This window comes from Danio rerio, chromosome 16 (assembly GCF_052040795.2).
Source record: "Danio rerio strain M-AB ecotype USA chromosome 16, GRCz13ab, whole genome shotgun sequence".
In the NCBI taxonomy this organism is placed as follows: Eukaryota; Metazoa; Chordata; class Actinopteri; order Cypriniformes; family Danionidae; genus Danio; species Danio rerio.
Window position 1 is genome coordinate 14,917,523 of NC_141036.1, and position 22,914 is coordinate 14,940,436.

The 22,914-nt window shown below is 36.0% G+C and overlaps 3 protein-coding genes across 8 annotated transcripts in view; 2 read left to right on the forward strand and 1 right to left on the reverse strand.

The window, feature by feature from the left end:
* Window positions 1–5,603, forward strand: part of gba1 (glucosylceramidase beta 1) — a 23,470-nt gene extending 17,867 nt beyond the window's left edge. Inside the window, exons 11-12 of one of the 3 annotated variants that reach the window (XR_015511138.1) lie at window positions 4,291–4,445; window positions 4,633–5,603. The gene's annotated coding sequence lies outside the window, so the exon portion shown is untranslated. Of the gene's footprint in view, window positions 1–528; window positions 672–4,290; window positions 4,446–4,632 lie in introns of those variants that run through there. The other 2 variants (XM_087286788.1, XM_087286789.1) reach the window with 2 other exon arrangements.
* rnf115a (ring finger protein 115a) overlaps window positions 1–21,843 on the reverse strand; it is a 25,529-nt gene extending 3,686 nt beyond the window's left edge. The window contains 8 exon segments of the mRNA NM_001080073.1: window positions 1,457–1,572; window positions 1,821–1,914; window positions 5,377–5,449; window positions 6,035–6,103; window positions 9,376–9,644; window positions 9,739–9,793; window positions 20,674–20,732; window positions 21,758–21,843. Of these exon segments, the coding sequence (NP_001073542.1) occupies window positions 1,457–1,572; window positions 1,821–1,914; window positions 5,377–5,449; window positions 6,035–6,103; window positions 9,376–9,644; window positions 9,739–9,793; window positions 20,674–20,732; window positions 21,758–21,835 (813 nt within the window). The 5' untranslated portion in view covers window positions 21,836–21,843.
* A 693-nt stretch (window positions 21,844–22,536) lies between these two features.
* polr3c (polymerase (RNA) III (DNA directed) polypeptide C) overlaps window positions 22,537–22,914 on the forward strand; it is a 30,973-nt gene continuing 30,595 nt past the window's right edge. For 3 of the 4 annotated variants that reach the window (XM_087285345.1, XM_087285343.1, XM_087285344.1), the window contains exon 1: window positions 22,537–22,624. The gene's annotated coding sequence lies outside the window, so the exon portion shown is untranslated. 4 annotated transcript variants of the gene reach the window in all.

Genomic DNA, 22,914 nt, shown 5'->3' on the forward strand with positions numbered 1-22,914 from the left:
TGTTGTATTCAGATGGGATAAATGAAGACTGCTATTTTTGTTAAAGCAACATAATGTTAGCATAATATTAACAGTCTCTAGCCTTAATGGTATGTTGTAGCAAAGATGTAAACAATGGAAAATGCTGTTTGGCATCGCTAACGATTTAGCTACAATCCATATTTATCAGTGAAACTACAGTAAACACACAACGTCTTTCACATATATTCAGGATATGCATGTGTAAGTAACATGAATCGTTCACATATCTTTTGCGACTTCTTTATCTGAGATGTAAAACGCAGGAAAAGCTGCCTATAGAAAGACACTGTACAGTCGCGCACACATAGAGACGCTGCACGTGCTGGTGAAGTGTGTGTGTTTACAGCAGTTTGACTAATAAATATAGATTTGTAGCTAAATTGTTAGCGGTGCCAAACAGCACTTTCATTGTTTACATCTTTGCTACAACATACCATTAAGGCTAGACACTGTACAAGTCATAAATTTAACAAATAAAAACTCAGAGTTCACAGCTTCTGCTTGTAGGAGCTGCTCCATCTTCGAGGAGATTTTAACCGAATCCAGCACTGAACTGGGAGAGACTCTGAAAGCTGTGTTTTGTCAAATCCTGCTTGCTATGTATTTTATAATTCTCTGGAACATAATTAATATTAAACTGTAAGCACTTCTGTCTTTGTGTCGTGTCCTTTAAAGCTCAAATACAGAAACAGAAGAAGTTCTGTGGAAATAGTAGTGTTTGGATGCATTTAAGCTCTATCTTTGCTATAACATTACAGCGCCTCTGGCCACAGCCCTTAGCTGTGCAGGGTGTGAGCAGTAAAAGTACGTTTGTGATCTCTCAAGGTCTGGATGTATTATTTTTTAGTCCTCAAAATTCGTTCATTGTAAGCTTTGCTAAGCTAAGTCTCCCTTTGCATTGAACTTTGAGCATTTTACAATCAGAGATGTTGTTTATGCTCACACAGCTACATTACACATCAACTAAAGTTTAAAATATGATATCGTAGTGGACCACGCCTTTTAAAGGGGCTAGTAATTTTGACCTTAAAATGGGTTTTAAAAAATTAAAAACTGCTTTTATTCTAGCCGAAATAAAATACTTTTTTCTAGAAGAAAAAAATATTATCAGACAATGCAGTGAAAATTTTATTGCTCTGTTAATTATCATTTGGAAAATATTTTAAAAAGAAAATAAAAATTCAAAGGGGGTTTAATAATTTTGACTTCAATTGTATATGAACAAATATAATAGTGTAAAGCATCCTATAGAAAATGTTTATAAAATGAGAGAAATGTGGGGGGTGTACTCGTATATGCTGAGGACAGTAAGTGCCTTCCAAAATACTCTCCACTTGCTATGCATCTATAAATGTTTTGGTTAATGCTCATCTTCTTTTTTTTCCTACTTCAAAATGCTTTTCTTTCCCACATTTTGCCCAATTGCTTCTCTCACCAGTTCTAGCCAGGGCACGATGCAGTCACTATGGAAGAAGTGGTTACAGGGCAGCTGCCGGACCGGCTCACCGACTGTATAGTCTTCTTTACATACAGGACACTCCATATTGCAGTCTAGGAGAAACGAGAAGAGAGAAAACAGCGTGCAGGGTGTGAGAATAATGAGATTTCAGCAGACGAGTGTTGCCTTAAATAGCAATTATAATTCATCAGCACACAAGACTCCTACTGTGAGGTCAATGACCCCAGCTGAGCCTGAGAGTCTTCAATCATCACTGAAACGACACACTGTGCTTCTGGCAAACGAGATCAGGGAAAACGACAGAGCTTCGCAGAAAAGGGAAGAGAGAGGAGAGACTAACCAGTGTGTTCCTGAGTGATGATAACAGTGGGAAGGGAGGAGATTTTCTCTTTCTCCGCAGGAGGAGGACCAGTGTTCTCAAACTGACCCAATAACTGACAAAGGGAAACACAGAGATTAACAGCCTGTTTTCACACAGAGACTTAAATGGGGTAACATACACACTAGGGCTGCACAATATATCATTTCAGCATCATTCGCAATAGTCACATCTCAGGATATACGCAATGTTTTATCATGTGTAAATCTATGTATGATTTTAAAAGCATTCAAGTACAAGAAATTGTGTTCTACACTACAATTAGGTTTATTAAATTATTTTTATCATTCAGGTAATGTACTTGAATACTTTTAAACTCGGGAAACAAGAAAACACTATTTCAATTGTATCATTTTCTTGATAGTATTTAAAGATTGTTCTGCATGTAAATACTCACAACACATGCAAATACAGAAATGCACAGTCAGCAAATAACACAGACAACACTGAAAATGTGTTGGGGTACCCAAAAATTATATAGATTGTGTATTAGTTTTAGGATGCACTCTCACTGCAGAATCATCCCAATTGATCTAACAGTATAAATTCTTACCAAATAGAGATAAGTCATCTGGTGAATATATATATATATTAGGGATGCTCATTTCGGTTAATTTTGCTAACCGACAACCGCTGCTCATTAATCGGTTATTAATGGTTAACTGGTCAGATTACTATTAATTTTATATTAAACAAATTGACGTGACTATTTTGTGTCCAACAAATTAAATATTGCATTTTAAAATACTGATTTATTTTTATATGCTAGCATATTAATAACAGAACATAACAACAGAGCATTTTCACGCACCTGCAGTGTTTAGCACAGAAGAACATAATAAACTAAATAAAATGAATAAATAAATAGGACTACCCCAAATTATTTTCACTTAAATAATTAATTTATATTACAAAACGAAAATACTGACTGATTCTTTTTAATAACCGGCATAGGCTGCTTTTTTTTCAATCATATGTTTTTTTTTCTTCCGTCAAATAAAAATAGCTGACTTCCTCAAATTGCTCGCTCCCCGGAAAATATGCATTTATTTAATGCCCCGCTGTTATTATTATAACCACAAAACCTTTTTACATTTTTAATAGAAATTATTATTTTAAAGAGTATGTCCTGATGGTTACCTTTCTCTCCATCGCGGCTCAAGTGCGCGCACTGAGGGATGAAAAGACAACAACAACGCGCACATATGTTGACTTTTTGTAAACAGTTTTGTTGTTTAAATATGATATTGCATTAATGTGCATACATGCTTTATAAGCTGTAAAATAAAAGGTAAAGCCTATTTGTTGTGTTTATGATGCAGATCCAGGTCAACATCAACGCTTTTTTTGGCATCAACACGTCTGTTTCAAGCAATATTCTTCTTCCATTTTGCTTCTTTGGCAAATGTGTCTGTAGGCACGGGTTATACGTTATCGTCCCACAAAGTTAAGTATGTCTTGCAGTAAAACAAGTGGCCGACCACAGCTAATGTGCTTTTTTTCATTCCAAAAACGCGAGGCGCACCTCACTGCCTTTATGTTGACAAGGAAAAAAGAAGAGAAGAAGCGCGGTCCTCTTATGAAACGACTGAATCAGCTGGGTATCTATTGTGCAAAAGTGTTGCTGTCTATGTTGTTACAATTGTAATATTTAATAATATTGTGATATTCAAGATTTGTATATTCATACAGCTCTGGATAACTTAAAACAGCGAATAGACCTTCAGAGCGGCATTAATGCGTCCTGAAGTAAAGCGAAATGGCTATAAACTCCAGCAAGATAGAATGATTATATACAGAGTCATACTTTATCTTTAAATAAAGTATAACTATAGAAACTGTGTTCATCTTAACTGAAAGCTTCTGCGTGTTTGCTGGCCTCACGCATCGCGCACCTGTCAGTCAGTCAGTCAGCACGTAACCCCAAAGGATTAAACAATAGCGCACAACACTATACGGTTATAAAAACGTTTGCGCTGTTATAATCTACCTTTTAATATGTTTTGATGCGATTATAATCCGCTATTAAAAACAACAACAACAACAATAACTGAATGTTTTGAATGTGAATGTAGCCGTGGAGGGATGCATTTTGGTTTCCGCCATGGAAGAATGAATGTAGCGGAAACCATGCTCTTTAAAAGTTCTATGTAGTTGTCTTGACAACACAAACTGCTGCTCTGGGATGAGCCGCGTGCAAAAGATGCCCCTCTTAACGCAAAGGCGCATTCAATCGGCCCCTTATGCAGTCAAACTAAAAAATATATAAAATAATAATTTTAATAGTTTAACTGATAGCATTAATCGGTCACAAACACACCCTTTCGATTAACGGTTAATCGATTATTTTGAGCATCCCTAATATATATATAGAAATGTTAACATTTCTGGAATCCTAGGATTCAGGAGTAACAATGCGGTTTTCGCCCAGGCTGTGGTACACTGGACCAGCTCTATACCCTCAGCAGGGTGCTCGAGGGTTCATGGGAGTATACCCAACCAGTCCACTTGTGTTTTGTGGACTCAGAGAAGGCATTCGACCATGTCGCTCATGGTATTCTGTGGAGGGTGCTCTGAGAGTATGAGGTCAGAGATGCTCTGTTAAGTGCTGTCTTATCCCTGTATGAACAGAGTATAAGTCTGGTTCGCATTGCCGGCAATAAGTCAAACTTGTTGGACTCCGGCAGGATTGCCCTATGTCACAAATTTTGTTCATAATTTTTATGGACAGAATTTCAAAGCGCAAGAATTTTCTCATTTCTGTTATTTGCAGGCGATGTCATTCTGTTGGCTTCATCGAACATGGACCTTCAGCATGCACTGGGCCGATTTGCTGCAGAGTGTGACGTGGCTGGGATGAGAATCAGCACCTCCAAGTCCAAGGCTATGGTGCTCCACAGGAAAAAGGTGATTTGCCATCTCCGGGTTGGAGGAAAGTCTTTACAGCAGGTGGAGGAGTTCAAGTATCTTGGGGTTTTGTTAACGAGTAAGGGAAGGATGGATCGTGAGATTGACTGGGGATTGGTGCAGCAGCAGCATTAATGCGGTCGATGTACCAGTCCGTTGTGGTACCGGTCTGTGGGATTTACCAGTCAATCTACGTTCCTACTCTCACCTATGGTCGTGAGCTTTGGGTTAGGACTGAAAGGACAAGATCTCAGATACAGCCAAAATGAGTTTCCTTTGCAGGGTGGCAGAGCGCACCCTCATAGATAGAAGAGCCGCTGCTCCTCCACAGAGAGAAGTCAGCTGAGGTGGCTTGGGCATCTGTTTCTGATGCCTCCTAGATTTTACCTAGTGTTCCAGGCATGTCCCACCAGGAGGAATGCCTCGGGATCGCCTCAGAGGAGCTAAAGGAAGTGTCTGTGGAGAGGGAGGTCTGGGGTTCTCTCCTAAGACTGCTGCCCCTGCGACCCGGCCCCAGAAAAGTGGTTGAAAATGAATAAATAACATTTTCCAATATTGTGCAGCCCTAATGCACACACACACACACACACACACTTTGCTGTTCCACTACCTGTGTGATGACTGCATCCAGACCGCCCTGGCCCCACGCATAGTCCCCGGGGTTTGAGTGCAGCATGCTCGTCCTAACACACAAATATCAAGTTGTAACCATGAACTTATCATTAATTTAAAAGATAATTGGTTTTACACTCATTATATATAAAGTAGTAGTCAACATTTGAAGTTTATCAAAATCTTTCATCACAAGTTGTAATAAAAATGTCATTTGAACACTCATTCTAGTCTAAGGACAATATACAATTTTTGATCCACTTAAAATGTCCAATGATATATACACACATATAATTTTGTTCAAATTATACATAACAGATATTTAAATTATATACAGAGAGACTTGTATATCATTTCAACAAAATGAGAATACAGATATGTTTTAATTTGTTGTGATTGAAAACAAGGGTTCCAATCCAATACTCATTGATTTCTTACCACCTCTTTGGTTAAAATGTGTTATTTAACAAAAAAAAAAAAAAAAAAATAGAAAACATTTAAAAACACAGCATCCTTATTATTTTATGTAAAAATGCTCTAAATAAAAACATTTAAATATGGGAAAAATGTCATCAGTAGTTTACAGAATAAAACAGAAAAAAACATAAATACAGAGAAACTGAGCATTTTCAACCATATATTAAAGTATTCTTTACCATGACACTGGAGGAGAGCCTGGTACTCCTGAATTGGCAAAAAGGCCTGCGAGAAACTGCTGTACGATTCTAGAAGGAGAGAGGAGACATCGGTGAGGAACTGATATTGGCTCTGGGGAATTCTGCCAACTTCCTTCATTTTTGTATTGATATTTCAGAGGTTGTCAGCTGACTCATCCAGTGCGTGCATATATTGGCAGCAATGTTAAGCACTACACATTTGGTCATCCACATTTTTTGAGGAACAAAACTGTTTTACTGTGTCCTGCATGCTGCTAAAACCAGAGATTCAACAGAACAAATATGCTACCTACAGAAATACTACATGAGGCCTAAAATTACTGGTTATTTTATTACAAGTTTTGTTTTTCATTTTTATGTGTTCATAATAATGCCACTAATTTAGGTTTATTTCATAATTACTGAAGAAATCTAAATGCAATATTCTAGACATTTATAATATACAGCATTAAGTGCCCAATGCACACTAAGTAAAATAACAGACACCTTTGGATTGATTTTCTATTAAGATTATTGTATATGAAATTTGAAGCCAAAAACTGAACACAACATCTTTATGGCCTTTACACAGAACATGTATTTTCAGCTTTGAATACAAGAGGCATGCTGCAGTGTGCTGTGTTACTTCATGTTATTAGGCAACCACTGAATCAGCTGTTCTGTCACAATTGATAGCCCACATCTCAGTTCATTCTATTGGACAACGAAAGAGAAAAAAAAAGTGACGAGGTTGAGCTCAGTTAAAACGTGAGGTGCATGATACACACAAGCAGCATGCAAAACTATCATTGTCAATAGAAGACAAAAGGCATTTCTTATAAAAAAAAGCTTGACAATGAGCCTTGTAATGTGCTTGTTCATCAGTATTTAAACAGAATGTTTAATGAAGCTCAATGGTGCATTTACAATGCAACATTACTGCATAAATATTTTTATGCTTTTTCTAAATATATAAACATGAAGCTTTGGTGGTGGCAACTGACTGTCTCAGGGCTCATTCGCATCAAATATGTCTTTGCGCCGAAAAAAACGTGAGGCGTAATACTTCGAAATGGCTTGAAGAACAGCACAGCATAATTCACGAGGGTGTCTGGACACAACCACCAAGTGTCTGAAAACAGAAACTTGCAATGATTGTACTGCCTTTGAGATTCACTGCTTTGGAACTGACAGTGATGAGCAGCACTGCATTTGAAAGTTGAAATTTTTTTTAACTTGACACGGCATCTAAAAAAACAAACAGGCTCTCATGTGTATCGCTTCAAAAGATGCAAGACACAAGCATAACAGTCACACGTGTCTGTCAAGTGCACTTACATTGAAAAACAATAGAAAAGTAGTTCACTGGAAAGGAAAACTCATGCAAATGTTGTACGAACAGTGCGCCCCTTAATGAGTAAGTGATTCAAATGACTCATTCAAGAATGAAGCAAACAACCAAATTCAACCGAATTGTTCAACACTGAATCATAGGTTGCTCAGAAATGACATTTACTACTGATCACACAACCGTGCTTCCCTGACAAGGTGTGTATGACAATTGCAACTTTTGATTAACCACGATTGCAATTTCTCTTCGATTGATCCAACTATGTTCTCAATGCATCGTAACAGCTTGTTTAGCTTTCAAACAGCCACTGTGTTCACTGTTTAACTGTCAGCTGAATATCCACTGGTAGATAAGCACCGTGTGGAAAACAATTTGGTTTTCATTAAGCATGCTGAATATATGTGCTGGTATCACATTGGTTGTGAACAGGCCTTTAGCAAAATATACAAGAAATGAAAAAAAGAGTGAGAATTAGCATGACTAACAGTTTCAAGGGTAACCACTGTAAATGTTCTGACGGTTACAATTACCATTTCAAAAGTGCATTATCACCCATATTTGATTATTGTAAATTTGAAAACTAAGTAAATCCTGTTACACTGCGATTAGCTAATCTCAAAAGGCAAAAAAAAAAAATAAAAAAAAATAATAAATAAATAAATAAATATATATATATATATATATATATATATATATATATATATATATATATATATATATATATATATATATATATATATTATGTTATAGTATGTCGTAATCCTTTTAATTAATTGTGTGCTGCACACTATTGAGAATACAGAGCTCAAGACTGACTCATGAAATTAAATTGCACATCTAATTGCAGTATCAGTCCGAAAAAAAAAATATAATAAATGGCAATTACATATTTTTTTTGTTAAATCACACAGCCCTTTTTGACTTTTATAAAGTAGTTTTAAGCAATTTTGTTAAAAGAATGTAAACGTTGTTTCCTGTATGGAAGATTTCCAAGTGTAGCTTTAACAAACAATACATTGAGTAATAAATAAAAATAAAATAATAAGAATAAGAAATATGAATAAAAAAGATGTACCTGAAAAAATACCAACATAAACCGGGGTTCCACATTTACATTGGCACAAAATTGCATAAAGCTGCAATTTTCTGTGTTTCTGTGTTTTTGTTCATCTTCAGATAATAAAACCCCTGATGAAATGCATTAAATGGTTAATTAAGCAAAAATGAAAATGACCTCATCATTACTCTCCCTACGGTGGTTTTAAGCCTATTTGAGTTTCTTTCTTCTGTTTAACAAAAAATAAGATTTTTTGAAAAATGCTGATTGCTGGCACCTCTTGATTGCCGTAGTCCTTTTTTGACTTCAGATGTCAATTGGTGACTACACTGAATAAAATGTACTTCTGCAAAATTATTGGAAACAATATACATGGGTTAAATTTAGTAATGTTCAACTTAGTTTGTTTAAATTCAGCTTAAATAAATTGCTTCCAACATTCATTCATTCATTTTCTTTTTGGCTAAGTCCTTTTATTAATCAGGGGTTGCCACAGCAGAATGAACCACCAACTTATCCAGCATATGTTTTAGGCAGCGGATGCCCTTCCACCCGCAATCCATCACTGGGAAACACCCACACATTCTAATTCACACACATACACTACAGACACTACAGCTTAACTTAAAAAAAATGTGTAAATCCAGGAAATCTTTGAAAAAATTACCAGCATTCCTCAAAATATCTTATTTTTTGTTCAACAGAAGAAAAGTCATTCATTTTGAATAAGTGTAAGCACAGAATTTGAATTATTCCATCTCTTTGAGTATTTGTGACTTTATTTTTTAACATTTTCAGGTATCATTCCACCATGATAATATTGATAACCATAAACATTAAATCAGTGGATGCAATTTTCATACAGTCTCTTAAGAGAACAAAAACAAATCCACATTTCAGGAATCTAGAACAAGTAAAAATTGTTTAACATACCCCTCAACAGCGGGCGAGCGATCTGGTCGACTGCTTCCTCTGGATCTGTATCTCCTTTGAGTGTGCAGACGAGGAGGACGACCTGGACCCCAGTGCTCTCCCCCACTTAGAGGTCCACCCAGAGGCCCACCGAGCCCACCTGGGACAGACCCACCAAACGGTCCTGCTCCGAAACCCCCAGACCCACTGCCCCCTCCTGGAAGCCGCTCAGAGTCAAGACTGTCCAGATCCAGACCGAACGGCCGCTCCACGAACAACAGCTGCCACAGCTATAGTGAAACAGAGTGTTATGAAGAAGCCGGACAAAGTGCTTTATCAACACACTCTCAGGAAAGTAGTTATGGAAATAAGGAGTCCAGAAACCTCAGCAAACTGTGAACTTGTGTCGTCAAGGCCATTTGAACTGTTGTCCAGAAGGCTGAGGATGAAAACAATCACACTCATGTCAAACTGTTAGCATGTCAAAAAACAGTACAGCTGATTGTCACAGTGACGGAACCAGTGCTTCTCATTCTAGACGTGCACATTTTGTAAGTCTCACTCATTTGAATGTCAAGGCAGCTGCATTAGTGACTACAGTGCCCAAACTTCTGATGACCTCAGAGCAGCTCTTTAGTATGATGACACCTCCTAAAGAAACTGGTTATATCTGTTTTCATGTGTGCTTTAGTCATAACCAAACAAATACTTTACCATTTTATCGAGCGAGAAACCATATTCACCTTATTTTCCGCCGATGAGCGGGCGCTGCCATTTGAATCTTTTTGGCTTGAGACTTCCGGTTTCATTCACTTCCATTCATTTTTTGATGTTAAAAACTGCTCATTACGCTGCTTGATGTTGCAATTTGATATTTTCTTATTATATTATTAGGCTGGCTTGTGTAGCAAGCCAGACTACTGTTATCCTATTAAACTTATTATTATTTTTATTAATATTATTAGGCTGGCTTGTGTAGCAAGCCAGACTACTGTTATCCTATTAAACTTATTATTATTTTTCTATATTATTCTTCTTCTGAGACTAAAAATTAAACTCTATCTCCTCCTAGGCCATTCAAGCTATGACCATCAAACTTGGGTCAGACCTCCGAACTATTCTGACTCGAGTTGCTATATCCTTTCCGACTGATCCGACTTTCGGTTTCCCGAAAAACGTCCCGGGACCGTCCGAAAAATCCCATAGACGTAACATTGGATCAAACTTTGTGACCTCATAACTCCGCATCAGAATGTCACACAGACTTCTAACTGGGCTCATTTAACTCAGACTATCAAACTGCCAATGACTGATCAACTTTAAACTTTCTGGCCACGCCCTAGCAACCACTTTTGGACCCTAGAAACCGTCCCATAGACTTCCATTGCAAAAGACTCTCATTGACTTTACATGGGATCAAACTTTGTGAGCTCATAACTCTGCATCAGACTGTCCTACAGACTAATGGCTAGGCTCATTTAACTCAGTCTAGCCAGCAGCCAATCACTGATGGCCTTTTAACTTTCTAGCCACACCCTAACAACCAGATACTGCACCCTAGCAACTGTCCCATAGACTGCAATTAAAGAGGTTCAGACTGATATTGTCATGCTGCAGTGTGATAGAGACATGGGGGTTGTGTTTAACTGTTCATACTGGCAAGAAGCTTTGATACATCATCAGTCTAAGCTGTCAATCAACTCCATAGCAACAAAACAGACTAACCTAGCAACGATATGGCACCAGCTATATCTCAGCATCAGAACATCGTAGAGAGGCGGGGGTTGGCTTGTTTGACTCATGCTCTTACACCATCTATCTATCTATCTATCTATCTATCTATCTATCTATCTATCTATCTATCTATCTATCTATCTATCTATCTATCTATCTATCTATCTATCTATCTATCTATCTATCTATCTATCTATCTATCTATCTACCTTTATCTATCTACCTCTACCTATCTATCTATCTATCTATCTATCTATCTATCTATCTATCTATCTATCTATCTATCTATCTATCTATCTATCTATATATCTATCTATCTATCTACCTCTATCTATCTATCTATCTATCTATCTATCTATCTACCTTTATCTATCTACCTCTACCTATCTATCTATCTACCTCTACCTATCTATCTATCTATCTATCTATCTATCTATCTATCTATCTATCTATCTATCTATCTATCTATCTATCTATCTATCTATCTACCTTTATCTATCTACATCTATCTATCTATCTATCTATCTATCTATCTATCTATCTATCTATCTATCTATCTATCTATCTATCTATCTATCATGCTAACAACATGCTAATTCATGCTAATTCATGCTAGATTCATGCTAGTCACATGTTAATTCATGCTAGAATCATGCTAGTCACATGCTAATTCATGCTAGAATCATGCTAACAACATGCTAATTCATGCTAGATTCATGCTAGTAACATGCTAATTCATGCTAGAATCATGCTAGTATCATGCTAATTCATGCTAGCATCGTGCTAACAACATGCTAATTCATGCTAGAATCATGCTAGTAACATGCTAATTCATGCTAGAATCATGCTAACAACATGCTAATTCATGCTAGAATCATGCTAGTAACATGCTAATTCATGCTAGAATCATGCTAACAACATGCTAATTCATGCTAGAATCATGCTAACAACATGCTAATTCATGCTAGAATCATGCTAACAACATGGTAATTTATGCTAAAATCATGCTAGTGAAATGCTAATTCATGCTAGAATCATGCTAGTGAAATGCTAATTCATGCTAGAATCATGCTAACAACATGCTAATTCATGCTAGAATCATGCTAGTAACATGCTAATTCATGTTAGAATCATGCTAACAACATGCTAATTCATGCTAGAATCATGATAGTAACATGCTAATTCATGCTAGAAGCATGCTAACAACATGCTAATTTATGCTAGAATCATGCTAGTAGCATGCTAATTCATGCTAGAATCTTGCTAGTAACATGGTAAATCATGCTAGAATCATGCTAACAACATGCTAATTCATGCTAGAATCATGCTAACAACATGCTAATTCATGCTAGAATTGTGCTAATTCATGCTAAAATCATGCTAGTAACATGCTAATTCATGCTAGAATCATGCTAGTAACATGCTAATTCATGCTAGAATCGTGCTAACAACATGCTAATTCATGTTAAAATCATGCTAACAACATGCTAATTATTGCTAAAATCATGCTAGTAACATGCTAATTCATGCTAAAATCATGCTAACAACATGCTAATTCATGCTTAAATCATGCTAGTAACATGCTAATTCATGCTAGAATCATGCTAACGACATGCTATTTCACATTAAAATCATGGTAATAACATGCTAATCTATCTTTTCATACTTTTTAAAACTGTTTAAACTAAATAAACTATTACCGTCAGGCTTTCACAAGCCAGCCTCAAAGTTTGTTCTCAAACTTTAAGAATCTAGTTATTCTTCTTCTGAGACTAAAAATTAAACTCTATCTCCACCTAGACCTTTCAAGCTATGACCATCAAACTCGGGTCAGACCTCCGAACTATTCTGACTCGAGTTGCTATATCCTTTCCGACTGATCCGACTTTCGGTTTTCCGAAAAACGTCCCGGGACCGTCGGAAAAATCCCATAGACGTAACATTGGATCAAACTTTGTGACCTCATAACTCCGCATCAGAATGTCACACAGACTTCTAACTGGGCTCATTTAACTCAGACTATCAAACTGCCAATGACTGATCACCTTTAAACTTTCTGGCCACGCCCTAGCAACCACTTTTGGACCCTAGAAACCGTCCCATAGACTTCCATTGCAAAAGACTCTCATTGACTTTACATTGGATCAAACTTTGTGAGCTCATAACTCTGCATCAGACTGTCCTACAGACTAATGATTGAGCTCATTTAACTCAGTCTAGCCAGCAGCCAATCACTGATGGCCTTTTAACTTTTTAGCCACACCCTAACAACCAGATACTGCACCCTAGCAACTGTCCCATAGACTGCCATTAAAGAGGTTCAGACAGATATTGTCATGCTGCAGTGTGATAGAGACATGGGGGTTGTTTTTAACTGTTCATACTGGCAAGAAGCTTTGATACATCATCAGTCTTAGCTGTCAATCAACTCCATAGCAACAAAACAGACTAACCTAGCAACGATATAACAGCAGCTATATCTCAGCATCAGAACATCGTAGAGAGGCGGGGGTTGGCTTGTTTGACTCATGCTCGCACACCATCTATCTATCTATCTATCTATCTATCTATCTATCTATCTATCTATCTATCTATCTATCTATCTATCTATCTATCTATCTCTAACTATCTATCTATCTATCTATCTATCTATCTATCTATCTATCTATCTATCTATCTATCTACCTCTTTCTATCTATCTATCTATCTATCTATCTATCTATCTATCTATCTATCTATCTATCTATCTATCTATCTATCTATCTATCTATCTCTAACTATCTATCTATCTATCTAACTATCTATCTATCTATCTATCTATCTATCTATCTATCTATCTATCTATCTATCTATCTATCTATCTATCTATCTATCTACCTCTATCTATCTATCTATCTATCTATCTATCTATCTATCTATCTATCTATCTATCTATCTCTAACTATCTATCTATCTATCTATCTATCTATCTATCTATCTATCTATCTATCTATCTATCTATCTATCTACCTCTATCTATCTATCTATCTATCTATCTATCTATCTATCTATCTATCTCTAACTATCTTTCTATCTATCTATCTATCTCTAACTATCTATCTATCTATCTATCTATCTATCTATCTATCTATCTATCTATCTATCTATCTATCTATCTATCTATCTATCTATCTATCTATCTATCTATCTCTAACTATCTATCTATCTATCTATCTATCTATCTATCTATCTATCTATCTATCTATCTATCTATCTATCTATCTATCTATCTCTAACTATCTATCTATCTATCTATCTATCTATCTATCTATCTATCTATCTATCTATCTATCTATCTATCTATCTATCTATCTATCTATCTATCTACCTCTTTCTATCTATCTATCTATCTATCTATCTATCTATCTATCTATCTATCTATCTATCTATCTATCTATCTATCTATCTATCTATCTATCTATCCATCATGCTAACAACATGCTAATTCATGCTAGAATCATGCTAGTTACATGCTAATTCATGCTAGTATCATGCCAGTCACATGCTAATTCATACTAGAATCATGCTAACAACATGCTAATTCATGCTAGAATCATGCTAGTCACATGCTAATTCATGCTAGAATCATGCTAACAACATGCTAATTCATGCTACAATCATGCTAGTAACATGCTAATTCATGTTAGATTCATGCTAACAACATGCTAATTCGTGCTAGAATCATGCTAGTAGCATGCTAATTCATGTTAGAATCATGCTAACAACATGCTAATTCATGCTAGAATCATGCTATTAACATGCTAATTCATGTTGGAATCATGCTAACAACATGCTAATTCATGCTAGAATCATGCTAGTCACATGCTAGTCAAATGCTAATTCATTCTAGAATCATGCTAACAACATGCTAATTCATGCTAGAATCATGCTAGTCACATGCTAATTCATGCTAGAATCATGCTAGTAACATACTAATTCATGCTAGAATCATGCTAACAACATGCTAATTCATGCTAAAATCATGCTAGTAACATGCTAATTCATGCTAGAATCATGCTAAAAACATGCTAATTTATGCTAGAATCGTGCTAATTCATGCTAAAATCATGCTAGTAACATGCTAATTCATGTTAAAATCATGCTAGGTACATGCTAATTCATGCTAGAATTATGCTAGTAACATGCTAATTCATGCTAGAATCATGCTAGTAACATGCTAATTTATACTAGAATCATGCTAGTAACATGCTAATTCATGCTAGAATTATGTTAACAACATGCTAATTCATGCTAGAATCATGCTAACAACATGCTAATTCATGCTAGAATCATGCTAACAACATGCTAAATCATGCAAGAATCATGCTAATAACATGCTAATTCATGCTAGAATCATGCTAACAACATGCTAATTCATGCTAGAATCATGCTAACATTATGCTAATTCATGCTAGAATCATGCTAACAACATCTATCTATCTATCTATCTATCTATCTATCTATCTATCTATCTATCTATCTATCTATCTATCTATCTATCTTTTCATACTTTTTAAAACTGTTTAAATAAACTATTACCGTCAGGCTTTCACAAGCCAGCCTCAAAGTTTGTTCTCAAACTTTAAGAATCTAGTTCTACTTGGTGTGAATAGTCATGCAAATATTTGTTTGTAGAGCAAGTAGTTTGACCGTTTTCTGCCGTTTATTATTCCTAGTCATTTCTCCCATAGGCGACTGAATCGGAAGTTATTAGACAATCGCAAAAACAGGCGCACTTCCACATTTTACAATAAGGTCAATATGCTAACTTCATATATACTGAATACAATATAGTTAATTTTAAAGTCTTGTAATGTATTACTTTTTTATATAAATATATATTTTTTTCTCAGACACAATACTAAAAAAAAAAAAGAACAATATATTCAATACTAAAAAGAAAAACTGCCACAGCATCAGGGGCATTAGACTAAATCTGAAAAGTATTAAAGTTAAATGCAAGTCACACATTCAGATGTGAATGAGCAAAAACTATTTTATTCATCTGAAAACTATAATTAATTTGATTGTAATATTTTATTGATATTATAACAATAATCTTTAAAACATCAGATATTTTAGACTGTAAAACAAGTACATTTTAAAATACAACTGAATAATAATATTAATTCAGGGCTCAAAATTACTTTTTTACTTGGTAGCACCGGTGCTGCACCCAACTTTAAATATTTAGGAGCAGCAGAAAAAAATTAGGAACACCCACCAAAAGTGTATAAACACTGCTGCAAATTGTATATTAAAGGATTTATTATATTTGAAAACAACATCAGTTAGGACTAACCAAAATCAGAAACAACTATCTAACTAATGCTGACATGATTTCATATTTATGCAATAATTCCAAAATGAATGTCTAATAAGTATTAAATTTTAATGATGACTATAATACTAACAACGAATTACAGTTTTCATGGTCATGCTGCCTTAAATGTGCCTGAATGCGAGTTAAACAACGGACAAAAGAAAGGAAGAAAAGTCTCACTTAATAGTTTAGGTTTCGTTTTGTGTCATTTTAATGCTCAGTCTCGTTATGTGCTGATTTTCATTTTTCTGTGTTTGCGGAAAGCTGGCAAGTCAGCCGGACCAATATATGAGGGGGGCAGAGCAGGATTCTCATGATGACCCCTGGCGCAATACCGTTCTTTGTTATAAGCCGCATCAGTTTAAATGTAGTAATGGCGAGCTTCTTTGGCGAGGACTTGTACAGTGATAGATTTCACATTTAGCGGACATTTGCGACAGCAGAAAGTCTTGAGTGATTGACAGCTAATATGAACCAATATAGCGGCAGGGAAAAGCGATTCAGCACGTTTTAAGATAAAAATCAAAACAGGTCGCAGTAAAACCATTAAATGCAGTCGCACAAATGCTCCCAAATATATTATGAGGTTACATAGCTTAAATTTCTGGCACATATGCAACAAAAATGGTCGCAATTTCGACCCCTGTAATTATATTACAATAAATTATACATATCTTCATTTAAAACTTAAGTTTCCTTTGCCAGAATTTTCTACTAGTCTAAGACTGTTCAAAACTAAACTAAATTAGTATTATTTTTTTTTTATAAATCAACAATTGCGTACATTTAAAAAAAGTATAATATATCATGAATTATTAACAAATTATAACATATTACAATTAGAAAGGTTGCACCAATGGACACTTTACAAATTGAAATACACTATGTTAGAAATTCATCAAATAATCTGATTCTTTTAAAAGAGCTTTTTGTTCATCAAGATCTGCAGCATCTATAATATAATTTCCTGTTTTATGGATTACATTTCACAATACAATTCTATTTGTTAAATCTAGTTAACATGAAAAATACTTAAGCTTAAAGTGAACATTACAACAAATCCACTTTTGATGAAAAAAATGAATTAATAAATACTATTTATTGGACCAAGCTAACATACTAAAAATGAACAGTTGAGTATGTTTATTAATTGCCATTAATAAAGACTGATCAACATTGTATCAAATAAATAGCTTATTGTTAGTCAGTGGTTTAACTAGTAGACATTAGTGTAAAGAATTGCCATTCCAGGTCGAACCTGAACAATCCACATCAGTCCTCATTTTTTAAACAAATGTTTTACAAAATGATAATATTTAAACATTTAAATCATACTTCATTTCTTACTATGTATACAAAGTGTTATATTATATTTCAAATAAATGGTTAGACCAACACAAAAGAAAGATGATACATATTTTTTTAAATCAACGCTACAAAGCCAAGTAGTAAGATACTAAGCAAAATGTCTGACAGTTTTTTTTTATATAAAATATTAAGTCTGCATGTCTATTTTAATGAACGAATTTAAAATCTCAAAAATAAATTCACAAAGTACAAGTTAACATTATATAAACATCTGTTTATGTTTTCCAAAAAACGAACCAAAAAGTTATGGGGTCAGAAAAGTGTTAAAATATACTTATTGTATATTAAAAATATCTGATATAGCGATATTTTATTATTTATTATTTTATTTTTCTGCAATAAATATTGGGATATGAACAGTTTCACAAGATATTTTGAATATCACAATTTGAGGGTTTCCTGTGGAGTCTAACAGTATTCAGGTGCAGAAATTGAAAAATCACGATGCAAAAAAATGTTGTTCTGACTTTGTCTCCTTTCTAGACCAAATATCAAAAAATCCTTAGCGCAAGTAAAACTATTGTCTTGTTTTTACCTTCAGAATAAATAAGTCAAAATGAAGAGTTTTTTCCTTTAAAACAAGCACAACTATCTGCCAGTGGGGTAAGCAAAATTTTTTTGTTTTTGTAATAATGTTACTTTGAAATGCAGATTTTTGGACTAAAATTTAAGACACATGCACACATCGATGCTAAAACAGTTTATTGTTCAGCCTAGGGAAAATGAACATGCGTTATGGATGTGACTAAAAAAGTTTGTGTGTTTACAGTATACAACATACTTTGTAGAAATTCTGTGAATTAAACTACAAAACACCCTCAATTGCTTCTAGAGTTTCTAAACATTTATAAGTTTATTTGTTCTGCTGAACACAAAATAAGATATGCTGAAGAGTATTTCGGAACAAGTGCAGAGTGAGTAAACGATGACATAATTTTAACTGAACTATCAACTTTAAAGGCCTAATGATAATCGATAAAGTGAGGTAAAAAGAGGAGACTTCCACAATGTGCAGTGCTATAGACTTTCTCCTTAATAATTTAATTTCAGAGAAGTCTTCTTTGCTAATTCTAATTAGGGAAATCATATTAGCAGCAAATGACTATCAAAGTACAGCATTGTTCACAGTCAATTAGATAGTGTTAATGTTGTTTAGAAGTCATAGTGGCATGTTAATTCCAATTGAATATTCAAAGTAACATGGTAAACTCTATAGCAGGGATGTCAAACTCAATTCCTGAAGGGCAGCAGTCCTGCACAGTTTAGTTCCAACCCTGCTCCAACACACTTACCTGTAGGTTTCAAACAATGACTGTAAAAAATATGGATGACGCGACAGCCCTTTTTCCCATTGAAAGCCTTGAGGGCAAAACGCCTGCTTGACGGGCACAAACTGTCGCAAAAGACTGCTGAAATTGGAGCCTTGACATGCGCAGAAGGACTGTCTGATGGAGCCAAAGGAGGAGCCGCGAAAATGAGCAGAGTCAAGCTTTCAATCAAACGCTTTATGTAAAATCAACTACGCCCCCCGAACTTCTCAGCATGCGTTTGCTGTCATATCAACACAAATGGATGTAATAACGTTAACAAATATGAGGGTTTTATATATTCAATCGCGCCAGCTCCAGGCCGCAGCGCATAACCTACTCGCGGCGTCGCGGGCTGATTCCGGCTCGCATGCGGCAGCGCCGGCTCGCTCGGCCGCCGCATCTGGCTCGATTGACTCGGGCTGGAATTGGGTAGTGAGTCCAGGCATCCGGAGTAGGTCCAGCAGAGGTAACGTTAGTCAGTCTGAGCTCTAAGAGATAAGTCTCCGGCAGGCGAGAATCTAGCCGGAACTGTGTTTTGCTATCTGGGTGGCTAGGCGTGTATCAGCAAACTAATAAAGCCCGAAAAAAGCCCTGAACTTAGCGAATAAACAGTGTTCCACCAGGATCATGTATGTCAGAAACTATAGTTTACTGCTGAACTCATTTTGTCATGGTAAAATAACACAGAAATCGAATAATAACATTTCAGTCTACTTCAGTCTCCTGCCGAAGCTCAGACGCCGCGCTTTGAGAAACTGTCAATCACCGCTGTCAATCACGATGACACGCCCAGCATTAAATTACTGCTAAAAACAAACTGTTTACAAAAATGAAGATCTGCACCTATTTCAGCACAATAATCAGTGCCTTAATCGACCAGAACTATCTTTCGGGACATTTTATTGCAAGTGTAATATTTTTTTTTATTTGGGCTCAAGTCTCCTTCATTAACACGGAGGAGGCGGGCTTTATGACTTGTACTGCAGCCAGCCCCCAGGGGGCGATCTAATGGCCGAGACCCTCACTCAAACGTAGGCTTGCGGCACACTTGGTTTCAAACAAGCCTGAAGGACTCAATTAGTTTGATCAGGTGTGTTTAATTAGGGTTGGAACTAAACTGTGCAGGGCTGCGGCCCTCAAGGAATTGAGTTTGACATCCCTGCTCCATAGAGACTGCTAAATGAATAAACGTGCGAATATAAAGCCAACTTTACTCCTATGTGCTACAGCATCACAAACACTGTGAACCACAGATCTAAATAACATCTCTGACAAAACAAAAACTAAGCTTAAATATAATCAATATAATCAAATCAAAGCCCCACTGTCAGCACAAACTACGAATGATCTATGACATTGACTGGATTTATTTAACACAACATAACATTTATCAAGGAGTTGCTTTCAACCCATGCTCGCGTCTTTTATTTATCACGCCGTTTGGTGGTGCTACCAATCAGTTTATTTACATACTCCAGAAAGCACCGAAAGAGCAGGAGTTACAACATGCCAATGGAAACAATCGAATAAGGAAGTGCAGCTCACCTGGAGTCTTCTGTAACCTCCTCGATGAAGCCAGAGTCACATCTGGGACAGATATACTCCTGCAAGCAAGCAAAACAAAAAAATCACAATCACAATATAACACAGAAAAGCCGGACAGTGTAAATAAACATTCAGATAGCTGCGGCATTATGAGGACATGCATTTGCATAGTACTACACATGTTTGTTCATTTGAATTTTAAAACAAATAGTCTTGTATGAGTCCAGACACTCCCTATGAAGTGTGTCACAACAATTGCTGGCTGATTCAAGAGGCTTCTTCCCTATTTTTTTTTTCTTCTTTTTTGGATTGAACAGGTCAAGACAGGCCATCCTGTCGGTCTCCATCAAAAGAAGCACAGTTGCTGCTTATATCGGCATGTGGAATATTATTCTGCTTTATTCATATCTTATACAGTATGAACCAGTTTTGAATCATGTCAAGGGGTTTAACTTACTAAACAAAATGGGTAGCAAACATGGGTTTAACAATACACACTACTCATCCTCACCGGGACAATCTAATGACCTACTGACACACTGACCACCAAGTGCTAAATGTTGACGTTCATTGCAGAATTTGTGATATAATTTACGGCAAATGCGACATTATAAACAAGTAAAACAGAAACAGAAACATTAGCACTCCGGTTTCACTTCTGAGAAGAGTTCAGTGTCGATGTGATTTAAGGACATTTCTGAAAGTTTCTAAAAGCTGACATTAATAACTGAACACTTATCAAAGCTGAACATGTCGTGAAATGTGAAACAGTCATCATTTACAGTACAAAAACACAAGACATGAGTGTAGCATTGGTGCTAAACACAAAACCTGTTGGTTTCCGCTTATGTTACGTTAACAAGCACCTGTCTAACATCTAATAAAACCGGTCATCGGTAAATACATGTGTTTTTTAGTGTTTATACACAAACAACAAACCACGACAGGCCTTTCGCCCACATCAGGCTGATACACTGCTAACATGCTAACTTTAGCACAACAGCGGAACCTGCGAGAGCGACAGCGGAACTACAGAAAGACATTAACTTGAGCCGGCTGCGCGCTACCAGCGACACGGACTCACCGGTAGTTTGGGACTCACTTCACCCTTACAACAGTGACAGAAGAAGCGATGCGGAGGGACCGCAGCAGCCTCCGCCATGTTTTCTGTGAGACTGCCTGTGTCCCAAACAGCAACAGCAGCAGCAGCGCTGGCCGAGCGTCGGTCCGCCCACTGCAGAGGGAGGTGCTTTGGCAATGAGCACTCAGTAGTGCGAGTCATTGAGGCGAGTCGACTCACTCAGGGGAGTCGTTTGACTGAGCTGATCAAAACAACACACTGAGTCAAAATTATTTACATAAGGCTGTGTAAAGTGTGCGTTTTACTAGTATTACAGGGATCAGAGAGGGCTTTATTCGAGAACAATGTAAAATTAAAACAAAAAAAGACCATTACATATTATTATATATGCTATTATGTCAGTCTAATATTATATGTTAACATGTAATTCACCTAATTGGACTTTACTCTGATAATTGTAGTTCACTCCAAAAAATATTCATCTACCTACAAACCTGTTTGACTTCTGACAAACAAAACAAAAACTACTTAAATAGTATTTTTTCCTGAAACTGATATTTCCTAACAGTTTTTTCAAAATACCCTTTTGTTTATTCAACTAAAAAAAAGTAATTTCATAAAAATACACCCGAGTATGAGTTAACAGTGATTCATTTTTCATTATTCATTCGGTTCTTTTGATCCGCAAAAAGATTCAGTTCATGATAGCGATTCATTCAAGCTTCACACACCAGAGCTCCGCCTCCACGTGATCAAACCACGGAAATTCGCCAGTGCTTGTCGTTGCACACCGTCTGGACAACACACGTGAGATCAAAAAGTCTGAACTCATCTAAATAACACATACGGATATCTAGATACTTTTTAGAGGTAAGTTTGTCTTTAAGCATGTGCATCTGTGCTTTGTTTAGCCTTTGTGAGATGTTTGCTTTGTGGAAAGGCCAGACAACAACTAATTCTGCGCTAATCCAGTGTTAGTAGCCAGTCAAAACGCAGATATAAATGTTTACTTCTGTACTTTGTTGACAAAATGTTTTGCTTTTAAACTGATGTTTTTAGTTATAGCTTGTGTAGCTATAAAAATGTGCAAATTTCTAGTAACTCCATGTATAGTTACAAGACTTTACATGTATTTTGATGGTTACAGGTAAAACGTTACA